The sequence below is a fragment of the Esox lucius genome, chromosome 22, assembly GCF_011004845.1.
Source record: "Esox lucius isolate fEsoLuc1 chromosome 22, fEsoLuc1.pri, whole genome shotgun sequence".
Lineage (NCBI taxonomy): Eukaryota > Metazoa > Chordata > Actinopteri > Esociformes > Esocidae > Esox > Esox lucius.
The window spans coordinates 14,993,820-15,009,385 of NC_047590.1; the positions used below are offsets into that span (position 1 = coordinate 14,993,820).

Here is a 15,566-nt window from a genome sequence, read left to right on the forward strand (position 1 = left end):
GTATTGACTGTCTTGGTTGGGACCCAGGACACCAATTTATTTTTACATGCAACAACATCTGCTGTAATGTGTGTGACCACTCAAGCTTTGGATATGGATGAACAATTACATCGTTTTTGAAAAAATCAAAAAATCTACAGTAACGATCACTTCTCCCTGTGCCAAGCCACACTTTAAAGTTTGACATAAAAGGTCACTGTAGTGTGGCCGTTACCTATGGTGCCGTTACCATAGGATACGGTCAACGAAGCATGAAACACAACAGAGCCATGCCAGGCCAAAGGGACAAGGGGAGGGAGAGTGGGGGAAACCAGCACCTTACAATGGCTGGAACAGCAGGGGCTATGGGGGAGGGGCTAAAGTATTAAAGGGACAAATTCCAAAATTCCTTATCTTACAAAGCCCTGGAACTGCCACAAATGCAGTACATTTTGTAGTTATAGTTTGTTTATTAATGTATACAGATGTAGTTACAATACCCTCAGGAACCTTTTGTCCTATGTATGGTGGAACTGGCCGGTCAGTTTGTCAGGGTAACACATTATCCCTGGTAGATGGGGAGGGGCTACTGTTGCACGGCAGGGCTTGTTTGCGGTGCGCTTTCAAGCTGAATGATTGGCTTTCCTCTTCCCAGCCCAGAGCTCTGATCAACCAAACACAGTTAACCCCTTTGTTACCAACAACAAAGCTTGTTACCAAGGTGCTCGCTGGTTCTATAAATACAGACAAACTACCACCGAGACACAAAGCAAGATTTCTGACGCAGATCCTTAACGTCAGCCTGAAGAAACTGCAATAATGGTAAGCATTAGAATTTTATTTGTCTGGCTTCATTTACACAGCAGTGTCCTGTCCTTTGTCTACATTACACCTCATGCTTGCTTCTCAAGAGGGATGTAATTATTGTTTCATTGCATCAAATGATCAACTATATGGATAGAAATTATTGTATTGACAATCTTGATACTGATATTGTTACCAAACTAAATTAAATAATGTTCAGCTGTCCATTCAAATAATGCAATTTGTTTTACTTAAATTGCCTCAAAAACGTTTTTTTTAAATGGCTATTGGATTACATTTTGTCCCGACTTTCTCTGCAGCGTGAATGCATCTCAGTCCACGTTGGCCAAGCAGGTGTCCAGATGGGCAACGCTTGCTGGGAACTATACTGCCTAGAGCATGGGATCCAGCCTGATGGACAGATGCCCAGTGATAAAACCATTGGAGGGGGAGATGACTCGTTCAACACCTTCTTCAGTGAGACTGGGGCTGGCAAACATGTTCCCCGTGCAGTCTTTGTTGACCTGGAGCCCACTGTCATTGGTAAGTTTAAAAATAGCTAAATATGTTAAAGCTAAAATTGCTAATGAGGTCAATTAATAATATCAACACCAATGTCCACAGATGAGGTACGTACAGGTACCTACCGCCAGCTCTTCCACCCTGAGCAGCTGATCACGGGAAAGGAGGACGCTGCCAACAACTATGCTCGTGGTCACTACACCATCGGCAAAGAAATCATTGACCTGGTACTTGACAGGACACGTAAACTGGTAAGACCTATTCTGTTTTATAACTGGGCCTTGTGTTGACACCAAAAGTGTAAATGTACATGAATATTAGTTGAAGGAAATTGTTTTATTGCTTTATCTTCACTGTTAACCTACACCATTATGTAAAAGAGTATGATTGTTGCTGCAGATAGAAAAAACCCTGACAGGAACTCAATTTAGCATACCTAACAGCTTACTGATAGGTCCTAAACAGATGTCCCATTGTATTCAAACTGCATGTGTCAGGGAAGTCACATCTAGCCCAATCAGTAACCAACTGTATTACCATATATTTGCAATTTTATCTAACTTGATTAAAAAAAAAATATCAAAGTACATTCTTCCATATCACTAATATTTTCAATGTCCTCCCTTGGTTTCCTTCAGGCTGATCAGTGCACTGGTCTCCAAGGTTTCCTAATCTTCCACAGTTTTGGAGGTGGAACCGGCTCTGGTTTCACCTCCCTGCTCATGGAGCGCCTCTCTGTTGACTATGGGAAGAAGTCCAAGCTGGAGTTTGCCATCTACCCTGCTCCCCAGGTGTCCACTGCTGTAGTGGAGCCTTACAACTCCATTCTGACCACCCACACCACCTTGGAGCACTCTGACTGTGCCTTCATGGTGGACAATGAAGCCATCTATGATATCTGTCGTAGAAACCTGGACATTGAGCGTCCCACCTACACCAATCTCAACAGGCTGATTGGTCAGATTGTCTCTTCTATCACAGCCTCTCTACGTTTTGATGGGGCCCTGAATGTGGACCTGACAGAGTTCCAGACCAACTTGGTGCCCTATCCTCGTATCCACTTCCCCCTGGCCACCTATGCGCCGGTCATCTCTGCTGAAAAAGCCTATCACGAAATGTTATCTGTAGCTGAGATCACCAATGCCTGCTTTGAGCCAGCCAACCAGATGGTAAAATGTGACCCACGTCACGGCAAGTACATGGCCTGCTGCCTCCTGTATCGTGGTGATGTTGTTCCCAAAGATGTCAACTCTGCCATCGCCACCATCAAGACCAAGCGCACCATCCAGTTTGTGGACTGGTGTCCCACTGGCTTTAAGGTTGGTATCAACTACCAGCCACCAACTGTGGTGCCTGGAGGAGATCTGGCCAAGGTGCAGAGGGCTGTGTGCATGTTGAGCAACACCACCGCCATTGCTGAGGCCTGGGCCAGGCTTGACCACAAGTTTGACCTGATGTACGCCAAGAGGGCCTTTGTACACTGGTATGTAGGAGAGGGCATGGAGGAGGGGGAGTTCTCAGAGGCCAGAGAAGACATGGCAGCCCTGGAGAAGGATTATGAAGAAGTGGGCACAGACAGCGTAGGTGATGAGGGGGAAGAGGAAGGAGAGGAATATTAGAGTCGCCAACTCCAGTGAAGAACAACTGTGAAGAACAACATTGTATAGGGAGTGAAGGGGGGAAACTGTATGATGTTGATCTAAAATGTCTCAACTATACAAAATGAAAGTTCAAAATCACAAGTCAACTAGACTTGTTTTATTCAAAACCAGAATTGTAGCAATTATTTTTAACGTTCCATTCCTTTGGACATTGGTCATTTTTGTATGAGATGCTAAATGGGGGAAAATAAAACATTGTCAATGACCAACAATTCTGTGTCATACTTGCTCCAACATTTATTCTGTTAATTTTTAGTGGTATGAACCCTTCCCCTTTCCATGACAATTACTGCTGGTACAAAAAGTCAGTTATATTAAAGGATGATCAATTTCAAGTGGCATTGCATCTCCACACACTGATGTTACCACAGTGTCCGGTCTTTTCTGAATTAATGCTAGACAACACTTTCCAGGAGCAAATGGGATAAGTTAGGTTGTTCAGTACTGTAAACACATGCCCTTTAGGTGCTATACAGTAATCTTGGAATGATCCCTGCCAACATAGGGATCCTTTCTTTCAGCTGACACAAATGTGTAAGCCTAAATTAAACAAACCAGGACAGGCAAGAGCTAATGTTTTAAAAATAGCCACTGCTAACTTTGTCAATATCTGTTCTGGCTTAGATGCTAAAATCCAGTGTATTAACAGTAAACAACAACTAGCTGTGGTAAAACCGGAATCATTATCATAACACTAAAATATTAAATGCTGCAGTAATGTCTTGGAGCACTGATAGCGCTTAAGAACCAGTCAAAGGTTTGGACACACCTATTCATTCAACGGTATTTCTTTAGTGTTACTATTTTCCAGATTGTAGAATAATAGAGATTACATCAAAACTATGAAATAACAAATATACACTCACCTAAAGGATTATTAGGAACACCATACTAATACTGTGTTTGACCCCCTTTCGCCTTCAGAACTGCCTTAATTCTACGTGACATTGACATTGAAGGTGCTGAAAGCATTCTTTAGAAATGTTGGCCCATATTGATGCAGTACTGAACTGCATCTTGCAGTTGATGGAGATTTGTGGGATGCACATCCAGGGCACGAAGCTCTCGTTCCACCACATCCCAAAGATGCTCTATTGGGTTGAGATCTGGTGACTGTGGGGGCCATTTCAGTACATTGAACTCATTGTCATGTTCAAGAAACCAATTTGAAATGATTCGAGCTTTGTGACATGGTGCATTATCCTGCTGGAAGTAGCCATCAGAGGATGGGTACATGGTGGTCATAAAGGGATGGACATGGTCAGAAACAATGCTCAGGTAGGCCGTGGCATTTAAACAATGCCCAATTGGCACTAAGGGGCCTAAAGTGTGCCAAGAAAACATCCCCCACACCATTACACCACCACCACCAGCCTGGACAGTGGTAAGAACGCATGATGGATCCATGTTCTCCTTCTGTTCATGCCAAATTCTGACTCTACCTGAATGTCTCAACAGAAATCAAGACTCATCAGACCAGGCAACATTCTTCCAGTCTTCAACGGTCCAATTTTGGTGAGCTCATGCAAATTGTAGCCTCTTTTTTCTATTTGTAGTGGAGATGAGTGGTACCCGGTGGGGTCTTCTGCTGTTGTAGCCCATCCGTCTCAAGGTGGTGCGTGTTGTGGCTTCACAAATGCTTTGCTGCATACCTCGGTTGTAACGAGTGGTTATTTCAGTCAAAGTTGCTCTTCTATCAGCTTGAATCAGTCGGCCCATTCTCCTCTGACCTCTAGCATCAACAAGGCATTTTCGCCCACAGGACTGCCACATACTGGATGTTTTTCCTTTTTCACACCATTCTTTGTAAACCCTAGAAATGGTTATGCGTGTAAATCCCAGTAACTGAGCAGATAGTGAAATACTCAGACCGGCCCGTCTGGCACCAACAACCATGCCACGCTCAAAATTGCTTAATTCACCTTTCTTTCCCATTCTGACATTCAGTTTGGAGTTTAGGAGATTGTCTTGACCAGGACCACACCCCTAAATGCATTGAAGCAACTGCCATGTGATTGGTTGATTAGATAATTGCATTAATGAAAAATTGAACAGGTGTTCCTAATAATCCTTTAGGTGAGTGTATTTACGTATGAATATACACCGATCAGCCATAACATTATGACCACTGACAGGTGAATCGAATAACATTGATTATCTCATTATCATAACAACTGTCAGTGGGTGGGATGTATTAGGCAGCAAGTGAACATTCTATCCTCAAAGTTGATGTGTTAGAAGTAGGAAAAATGGGCAAGCGTAAGGATGAGTGACTTTGACAAGGGCCAAATTGTGATGGCTAGAAGACTGGGTCAGAGCATCTCCAAAACTGCAGACCTTGTGGGGTGTTCCCGGTGTGCAGTGATCAGTACCTGTCAAAAGTGGTCCAAGGAAGGAAAAGCGGTGAACTGGCAACAGGGTCATAGGCGGCCAAGGCTCATTAATGCACGGGGGGAGCGAAGGCTGGCCCGTGTGGTCCAATCCAACAAACGAGCTACAGTAGCTCAAATTGCTGAAAAAGTGAATGCTGGTACTGACAGAAATGGGTCAGAACACACAGCGCATCGCAGTTTGTTGTTTATGGGGCTGCGTAGCCGCAGACCATTCAGGGTGCCCATGCTGACCAGCCAAAAGGTCATGTGAGCATCAGAACTGGACCATGGAGCAATGTAAGGTGGTGGCCTGGTCTAATGAATAACATTTCTTTTTACATCACGTGGATGTCCGGGTGCGTGTGCATTGCTTACTTGGAGAACACATGGCACCAGGATGCACTATGGGAAGGAGGCAAGCTGGCGGAGGCAGTGTGATGCTTTGGGCAATGTTCTGCTGGGAAACCTTGGGTCCTGCCATTCATGTGGATGTTACTTCAACACGTACCACCTGCCTAAGCATTTTTGCAGACCATGTGCACCCTTTCATGGCAATGGTATTCCCTGATGGCATTGCCTTCTTTCAGCAGGATAATGCACCATGCCACAAAGCAAAGATGGTTCAGGAATGGTTTGAGGAACACAACGAGTTCAAGGTGTTGACTTGACCTCCAAATTCCCCAGATCTAAATCCAATAAGGCATCTATGAGATGTGCTGGACAAACAAGTCCGATCCATGGAGGCCCGACCTCGCAACTTACAGTACTTAAAGGACCTGCGGCTAACATCTTGGTGCCAGATACCACAGCACACCTTCAGAGGAAGTCCATGCCTCAACGGGTCAGGGCTGTTTTGGCGGCAAGAGGGGGACCTAAAAATATTAGGCAGGTGGTTATAATATTATGTCTGATTGGTGTATATACACACATACGTATTTTTAACATATTATTTGAAAGTAAATACTGCTTTACAAATACACAATGAAGATTTGCATGTCTTTCGTGTTGACAACACACAGACAATAAACTAAAGCCCTTGGTTTCAAAGACAACAACTAGTGTGAAACCTGCTGTTGGCATTCTGTGTTACACAATATGGAGTGAGCTCTCAAATGGCACCTGGTTTACGGAAGACAAACAGTGAATTTTCCACTAGGCACCCGCTCACCAAAGGACATTTGCATTGTAAATGGATCTGTACTTCCACAGTGACACAACAATGATCTCCTGTAACAAAAGCCTTTTCAGGTCACCCTGGGCAGTTGGAGAGGTATCCATTTTCTTTGCTCAGGGCAATGGAACCACATACCTTACAAAACAAATATTTTTTAGTTGGTAAGAGTTTGAGAAATACATGGTAGAATGTCTTCTAAGATCAGAGAAAAAAATCAACTAAAAATGGAACCATTAGTTCATGGTGCAAAATGTGTGTATAATTCAGATATTTTCTTCATATCTATTAACAAAATCCAAATGTAACCAATAAGTAAGGTAACGCAAATTAAAATATATAGTATTTTACAACTATGCATTTGTCTTTGTGGTTATCGATTTAACAGGATCAAACCAAATCTCAGGGGAGCAATATTGAAATAGTCTTTGTCCTCATCCAAGGTGGTGTCAGCTTACACGTGTTCTCCGGTTACTACAACACACCCCGCTGTTGCCTAGCGATTTGGCAGTTATAAAGCTGCCCCATGAGCATTCACAACACAACATAAAGGATTCACAAGTAGGCAACTGCTTCAAGAGTCTGAAACATGGTGAGAATGTTTTCCTAAATATAATGCCTGGTACCATTCAAAAGTAAAATGTTTACTTTTCTATTATGATTAGTAAAATTCTCAGCTAAAGCTTGTCATCATGAGGCAATTGACAACTGACTTCTTACTAAAAACATTCAACAGGCCGTAGCTAACATATATAAGAATAAGTGAGACAATAGATTTGCTTTCTTTTACCACTTGGCAGCTTGTTTAAAATTGTTTCCTGTTTTAGTGGCCACATGACTCAAGCAATACCATTCTCTCTGCAGCGTGAATGTATCTCTGTTCATGTGGGCCAAGCTGGGGCTCAGATTGGAAACGCATGCTGGGAGCTCTATTGCCTAGAGCATGGGATCCAGCCTGATGGACAGATGCCCAGTGATAAAACCATTGGAGGGGGAGATGACTCGTTCAACACCTTCTTCAGTGAGACTGGGGCTGGCAAACATGTTCCCCGTGCAGTCTTTGTTGACCTGGAGCCCACAGTCATTGGTAAGTTTAAAAATAGCTAAATATGTTAAAGCTAAAATTGCTAATGAGGTCAATTAATAATATCAACACCAATGTCCACAGATGAGGTACGTACAGGTACCTACCGCCAGCTCTTCCACCCTGAGCAGCTGATCACGGGAAAGGAGGACGCTGCCAACAACTATGCTCGTGGTCACTACACCATCGGCAAGGAGATCATTGACCTGGTACTTGACAGGACACGCAAACTGGTAAGACCAGACTTGTCATCTTTCCAAGTGGATGTACATTTAATTAATGTATGAACTGATGAACACATTCTACCCTCCCTCGGTTTCCTTCAGGCTGATCAGTGCACTGGTCTCCAAGGTTTCCTCATCTTCCACAGTTTTGGAGGTGGAACCGGCTCTGGTTTCACCTCCCTGCTCATGGAGCGCCTCTCTGTTGACTATGGGAAGAAGTCCAAGCTGGAGTTTGCCGTTTACCCTGCTCCCCAGGTGTCCACTGCTGTAGTGGAGCCCTACAACTCCATCCTGACCACCCACACCACCTTGGAGCACTCTGACTGTGCCTTCATGGTGGACAATGAAGCCATCTATGATATATGTCGTAGAAACCTGGACATTGAGCGTCCCACCTACACCAATCTCAACAGGCTGATTGGTCAGATTGTCTCTTCTATCACAGCCTCTCTACGTTTTGATGGGGCCCTGAATGTGGACCTGACAGAGTTCCAGACCAACTTGGTGCCCTATCCTCGTATCCACTTCCCCCTGGCCACATATGCCCCAGTCATCTCTGCTGAGAAAGCCTATCATGAGCAGCTTTCAGTAGCTGAGATCACCAATGCCTGCTTTGAGCCAGCCAACCAGATGGTAAAATGTGATCCACGTCACGGCAAGTACATGGCCTGCTGCCTCCTGTATCGTGGTGATGTGGTTCCCAAAGATGTCAACTCTGCCATCGCCACCATCAAGACCAAGCGCACCATCCAGTTTGTGGACTGGTGTCCCACTGGCTTTAAGGTTGGTATCAACTACCAGCCACCAACTGTGGTGCCTGGAGGAGATCTGGCCAAGGTCCAGAGGGCTGTGTGCATGTTGAGCAACACCACCGCCATTGCTGAGGCCTGGGCCAGGCTTGACCACAAGTTTGACCTGATGTACGCCAAGAGGGCCTTTGTGCACTGGTATGTAGGAGAGGGCATGGAGGAGGGGGAGTTCTCAGAGGCCAGAGAAGACATGGCAGCCCTGGAGAAGGATTATGAAGAAGTGGGCACAGACAGCGTAGGTGATGAGGGGGAAGAGGAAGGAGAGGAATATTAGAGTCGCCAACTCCAGTGAAGGGAAACATCCTGTATGCACTATTAATTAACATTCAAATAAAACAAGCATTGTCATGAGGATGTGGCACTTTCAATAGCTTGCAAATAAAGAAACAATCCATTCAAGAGCAATAACAACTGACTCACTGTCTCTCTCTGCACATACCATGTCTTGAAAAAACCCATTGTCAGACGCCTACAGAGCGGTTACACAACAATATACACACGTAATGAACAGTAGTTGAGGGTCAGTGAGAATCAAGGGTCTGTTATTTGGCTTTCTTTAGCTACCATATGAAAATAAATCTGAACAATGATAAGGAACTGGACAAGTGGCGGCATGCATAAAATCTTTGTTTCAAGTTCACAACCACCCCTCTCTGTATATTCCAAAGGCCCATTTCTTACTCAGTTCTCACTCAACTACTAATCCTTTTCTAATGTCAGAATACAAAGATAACACATGCAATACAAAACACTGGACAGTTAGTTCACAAGTCCCACTGTCTGAATGAGTATTTGGTCTGTCTGTTCACTGTTCAGACACCTGATGGCTGAAGGAAGAAAACATATTTGCCACTAATGCTGAAAAGTCAGACCTTGTAAAATATGCTGCAAAACAAACACCCACTGTATTCTTGGAAAAAATCATAACATTTTGTCAGGAAAGGAGTAGGCTACTTTGTAGTTAACAATTAATGTAAAATCAACTGGGGACAGCAGTCTTCTAGGCTGTTACCATTGCCATAATTGCTAATGGCTGAACAAAGTGCTAGAGGCACAGACAGGGGCATTTCCTCTTCAGAAAGTTCCAGGAAATACAAATCACTGATGAATTCTGTTAATGTTTTATGATAAACCTGGTGAAATGTGATCATTTTCAGTAAATCTATTTAATTCCCTTAAGTTTGTTGCATCTCTGAAAAGCAATTAATTACATTTGAATGTCTGTATTCCATCAGCGACACAACATTGCCAGATCCCTATGTGATTACAGAAGAAATAATCCCAGGACTGACGATCAATCAAATAATGGGAAGGATGTTCATCAAAGCCCTATGCTATAGCCAAGCAGTTCCCAAGGATTAAAATAATTACTACAGGTCAGTCACACACACGGGCAGCATCTTGAACAAATAACCAAATCACACAGTACAAATGTTTTTGTTATTACAATGCACTTGCGTTTGTTACCAGATGCTGTCAAAAGCTTTGATGGTTTGAACAACCTTTAGTGGTGTGGTTACATTTGAAGCATGGCTGTGCTGCGTGTTTACTTCATTCTGCAACAAATTACATCTCTAGTAGCCCAGTCAGGGATCTCTCATCAGCTTAACTATATGTCAATACTCTCCTCATGTGATGCATCCTGAATAGGTAAAGAATTGACAGAAAAGAGCATGTTTAGGAAGGATTCTACATAATGGCTATTATTCTAATGACCCCTAAAAAAAGCCTAATTCAGAATAGATTAAATCTACACCAATCATAGATGCTGGTTTCACAATACAATTCAGCACTACAGAGTGTTATATTCTATGTATGAGAAAAGGAATTAAGGATTTTTGCTTAGATTCGATGCAACTTAATGGTCATTGAACAAGGACAGTACAACGAAAAGTACAGTACAACGAAATGTAGTTAGTATCTGACCAGAAGTGCAGTATGACCTCAGCAGCAGGTTCTACGTAAAGTGGCAAACATCCCCATGCTTCTTATTGTTTCCTTTCACTTTCATTACAGCGTTCATCATTGACTTGTTCTCTAAAAGTGATTACAGATTCTATTAATATAATCATATTAGTCATGCCAACATGCATGAAACATGTATGATGAAATTAATTAATTTGACTTAAGTGAGTCTGTTTGTGTTTTGAACGCATGGTTGACTGTGCCTTTGGAAGCAAAACCATAGCTCTGACTCAGTCCGAGAGAAATAGGCAGCTTGCTTAAGGGCCACCCCTTTTTGTGCTAACAGTCGCTCCCGCCAACAGAAAAAAAAGACAGCTTCCTGCACCCCCTGCCCCCACCCATCAGACACATTATAAAAACCCCGCCTTGGCCGTCTCTCTCATTACAGCCTTCACTCTCCGAATCCTCAACGTCGGCAAGAAGGAAAGAAGAAAAAAAATCTGACAAGATGGTGAGTACCGAGTACTGCAGTTCATTCAGAGAAAATATTTCAACATTTCAGTTTAAGCAATGAGAAGATAAAATGTCCTTGGTTTGAAAATGGGTTATTATGTACTCCAGTATAATTTTGCATTTTGTAAATGTTCAATAATCATACACTGTTAATGCCTAGAGGGTTTTTATCTTATAGATATCGTTTAAAGCCATGGTGCTTTTGTTGGATGGGCTCTGGGTGTGGGTGCAGTGGAGGAGACTGACACTTGGCAGAGTGACGAAGGGGATTCAGAGCATGTGAGACTGACGCCAGAGTACTGGCACCGTTTTCTCGAACAGTGGTGAAAAAACATGGCAGTCAGCAGCACCTGCCTAAATTTGATAAATATAATTTTCAATGAAATAAGGGAGGGTAATTTACGACTGTTCATTTGACACGTTGTCCTGTCTACCCCCCCCCCCCCCTTTATTCTTTAGTAATAGTTGGGGAGGGGATGTGTATTTCAGTAAGGCAGTAACGAAAAATATATATATATTACGCTGTTTGTTCATCTGTTCTAGAAAACGCATTCGGATATATCTTTCCTGTTTGTCTTGTGAGTTACACAAAGCAGCGCGCTTTGGCACTGAGAGCAGGGTGGGGGATGGGAGTGGCCTGCTGGGCTATGGATTTTTCCTCTGAAGAACAGGGAGTTTACAGCTGCCGTGCTGGTTTCCATAGCTCGGAGATAGAGCTAGAGAGGGTGGGGGGGCGGGGGTGGCTCTGCAGTGCAGTAATAAACCCTTTATGTGACTCAGCATTCAGCTGCCCTAGAGCTCCATCCTTAAAGAGATGCGACCCCACCCTTTAAACAGCTGTCATTAACACAAAGATATACAGATGGTACTGTATTATTTACATTATTGTAATTTACAGACGCTCTTATCCAGAGCAACTTACATTTACTTGATTCATTTTAAGATGGCTGGGCCGGACCACAACCCGGTAATAGTAACGGGTTCATTTTGCTCAATGAAGTAGCTTGCATTAAGGTTAGTAACAGAAGGAACTGGGGTTTTCACTTCTTAAGTAAAATAAATGTACAGTATATCTTCAAGCCAACTGATAACAGATATCTAAACTAGGTAGGAGTTACATTGTGCACTGTGGGCTATGCATGTAAGAAGTCTGCATTTGGAAATGTTAAGTGAAAAATGAACCAGACTTACAAATAGCATGTAATTGGAGGCCCAGCACATCTTCAATGAAATTCAAAGATTTTAAGGCTGACTTAATGCATGGATCAATGTGGCAAGACCCAGCACCTCTTCAATTTGAGGGACTGGAGTAGAAGCGGATGTCACATTTTAGTTTGGTGAATGTCATTTTTAATCCTCTTAAGATTTTCTTCTGCAACCAGTTACATAAATAACACTTCCTTGTATTCATCCAAATGACTTCCTCAGCATGTGGGGGTGTAAGCATTTCCCTTTGGCCAGAAACACTTTGGCCTGTACTGAGATCCATTCACCATACTAGTCCTAACATTTGTCTTTTGCTTTAGATTGAATAACAATAACAGATGGGGTAAGTTTAGGAGTGGTATCTACAATACAGCCACAAGTTTTAATTTGTCTATTTCTCTGCAGCGTGAGTGTATTTCAATGCACGTTGGCCAGGCAGGAGCCCAGATGGGCAATGCATGCTGGGAACTATACTGCCTAGAGCATGGGATCCAGCCTGATGGACAGATGCCCAGTGATAAAACCATTGGAGGGGGAGATGACTCGTTCAACACCTTCTTCAGTGAGACTGGGGCTGGCAAACATGTTCCCCGTGCAGTCTTTGTTGACCTGGAGCCCACTGTCATTGGTAAGTTTAAAAATAGCTAAATATGTTAAAGCTAAAATTGCTAATGAGGTCAATTAATAATATCAACACCAATGTCCACAGATGAGGTACGTACAGGTACCTACCGCCAGCTCTTCCACCCTGAGCAGCTGATCACGGGAAAGGAGGACGCTGCCAACAACTATGCTCGTGGTCACTACACCATCGGCAAAGAAATCATTGACCTGGTACTTGACAGGACACGTAAACTGGTAAGACCCATTCCAAAACTTGTGTTGGCCTGGTACTGATACAATAAAAGAAAATTTAATTAATCAAATTTTTTCTTCCCTCTGTTTATTTTAGGCTGACCAGTGCACAGGACTTCAAGGTTTCTTGATCTTCCACAGTTTTGGAGGTGGTACCGGCTCTGGTTTCACCTCCCTGCTCATGGAGCGCCTCTCTGTTGACTACGGGAAGAAGTCCAAGCTGGAGTTTGCCGTTTACCCTGCTCCCCAGGTGTCCACTGCTGTAGTGGAGCCCTACAACTCCATCCTGACCACCCACACCACCTTGGAGCACTCTGACTGTGCCTTCATGGTGGACAATGAAGCCATCTATGATATCTGTCGTAGAAACCTGGACATTGAGCGTCCTACCTACACCAACCTCAACAGGCTGATTGGTCAGATTGTCTCTTCCATCACAGCCTCTCTACGTTTTGATGGGGCCCTGAATGTGGACCTGACAGAGTTCCAGACCAACTTGGTGCCCTATCCTCGTATCCACTTCCCCCTGGCCACATATGCCCCAGTCATCTCTGCTGAGAAAGCCTATCACGAGCAGCTTTCAGTAGCTGACATCACCAATGCTTGCTTTGAGCCAGCCAATCAGATGGTGAAATGTGATCCACGTCACGGCAAGTACATGGCCTGCTGCCTCCTGTATCGTGGCGATGTTGTTCCCAAAGATGTCAACTCTGCCATTGCCACCATCAAGACCAAGCGCACCATCCAGTTTGTGGACTGGTGTCCCACTGGCTTTAAGGTTGGTATCAACTACCAGCCACCAACTGTGGTGCCTGGAGGAGATCTGGCCAAGGTCCAGAGGGCTGTTTGCATGTTGAGCAACACCACCGCCATTGCTGAGGCCTGGGCCAGGCTTGACCACAAGTTTGACCTGATGTACGCCAAGAGGGCCTTTGTACACTGGTATGTAGGAGAGGGCATGGAGGAGGGAGAGTTCTCAGAGGCCAGAGAAGACATGGCAGCCCTGGAGAAGGATTATGAAGAAGTGGGCACAGACAGCATCGGAGAAGAGGATGAAGAAGGAGAGGAGTACTAAAGTACGTAACCTGTCCAATCAGCTGATGTTCCATTATAGTCCAATAAGTCCTGTCATATGCAAGAAGTAAGCAAACAACAAAAAGGTTAAGTGGACTAATATTGGAAATAATTCAATGAAGTAAGCACATTCTACCTAGCTACAATAAGAACATTCCTGCCTCACATCAGCCATTTTGAATAAAAGATTAATCAAAATAAAGTATGTCTGTCTTTATTGACTAAAACCTTTTAACATGAAGTAGCTTAGTTGCTAGAGTGTGTTTGATTCCCAAGTGTGGTCAGTACAAGAATGTATGCACTCACTACAAGTGGCCTTATGTAATTATTCAAATGGGGAAAATGAATTAAGACCAAGATGAAAAATATTAAAAATAGGCCTAAAACTGTAAGATGAGTAAAAAGTAAGCTTTTTGGAGAGCATGCGGAACGCTAAGGCTAATTTATCAGGAACTACAAAACTGACAAGTCAGTCCTTCAGAACAGTTAACTGAACCAGTTTCGATAAAACACTGCAATAAAAAATTGCATATCAAATGTAAACTAACGGCACTCAAATAATTTAGTTATGCATTTGCTAGTACAGCTAATGTTGTGGAATGAATGTTGTTGAATTTGCAATCTCCATTTAGAAAAACAATATAATCCTCATATTGGACTATTCACTGCTTACCTAGAAATCCTCAAGGAGATTAAACATGCATTAGGGCCTAGCTATTACATTTTCCCCCTTGTATACAGGGTTATGTTAATGGTTGTCCCACCTCCTGCTGTGAAATCCCATATTGACCATACCAAATTAAGGATCAATGACAGGCCATTTAAGCCTATATTATAGGAAACAAGTCATTTATTTTCCAGGATTTAGCCTAATGACCTTTCTATGACGTCTATACATTTTGCAAAGCATTGCACAGTACAGTAATCCAAATATTACACAATCAATAGACCGTGGGCACCAGTGACTTGAATGATATCCGGCCTGGGGCCTCATTTACATTTATACTGAACTTATATGCAAACTTAACTTAGAACACTACTGTACAGTACATTGAGGTGTTCATTTCATCAAACTCGACCACCAAACTACAAAGACATTCGTAAAGATAAAGACTACCACGAAATCAGTTATTCATTTAAGCGTATTATAGATGGTTTTGCGATAATATACAGCTAACTAGCTAATTCGTATTTGAAAACCCTAAATTCTGAACGGTCAAAGTCAACCTAATGCGCGATGAGCTGTTAGACAAAAGATGTTCAGTGGTTCAAAAGATTGTGGTTGAAAGAACATGTACATTATTATATCGTTAATAATGTTCATACAACTTCGACTGTAAAGCTTTGTCAACAAATTGGGGCAAAACCTACCTCATGAATATACTTG

General features: G+C 43.1%; 3 protein-coding genes across 4 annotated transcripts; all 3 read left to right on the top strand.

Moving 5' to 3' along the window:
- Window positions 1–597: 597 nt before the first annotated feature.
- Window positions 598–3,178, top strand: LOC105023176 (tubulin alpha-1A chain). The gene is made up of 4 exons (XM_029116585.2): window positions 598–801; window positions 1,104–1,326; window positions 1,408–1,556; window positions 1,944–3,178. Exons 1-4 carry the CDS (start codon window positions 799–801, stop codon window positions 2,922–2,924), a joined length of 1,356 nt encoding a protein of 451 aa, XP_028972418.1. The 5' UTR covers window positions 598–798; the 3' UTR covers window positions 2,925–3,178.
- Window positions 3,179–7,055: 3,877 nt separating this feature from the next.
- On the top strand, window positions 7,056–9,025 carry LOC106024858 (tubulin alpha-1A chain-like). The gene is made up of 4 exons (XM_013139799.4): window positions 7,056–7,101; window positions 7,374–7,596; window positions 7,678–7,826; window positions 7,920–9,025. The coding sequence occupies exons 1-4, from the start codon at window positions 7,099–7,101 to the stop codon at window positions 8,898–8,900; spliced, it is 1,356 nt and encodes a 451-aa protein (XP_012995253.3). The 5' UTR covers window positions 7,056–7,098; the 3' UTR covers window positions 8,901–9,025.
- A 1,922-nt stretch (window positions 9,026–10,947) lies between these two features.
- LOC105023174 (tubulin alpha chain) lies at window positions 10,948–14,381 on the top strand. 2 transcript variants are annotated; one of them, XM_013139820.4, is made up of 5 exons: window positions 10,959–11,042; window positions 11,223–11,323; window positions 12,656–12,878; window positions 12,960–13,108; window positions 13,203–14,381. In XM_013139820.4, exons 3-5 carry the CDS (start codon window positions 12,671–12,673, stop codon window positions 14,178–14,180), a joined length of 1,335 nt encoding a protein of 444 aa, XP_012995274.2. In that variant the 5' UTR covers window positions 10,959–11,042; window positions 11,223–11,323; window positions 12,656–12,670; the 3' UTR covers window positions 14,181–14,381. The 2 variants fall into 2 exon arrangements, with proteins under 2 accessions (XP_012995273.2, XP_012995274.2); XM_013139819.4 differs by lacking the exon at window positions 11,223–11,323 and having other exon boundaries at window positions 10,948–11,042.
- Window positions 14,382–15,566: the final 1,185 nt, after the last annotated feature.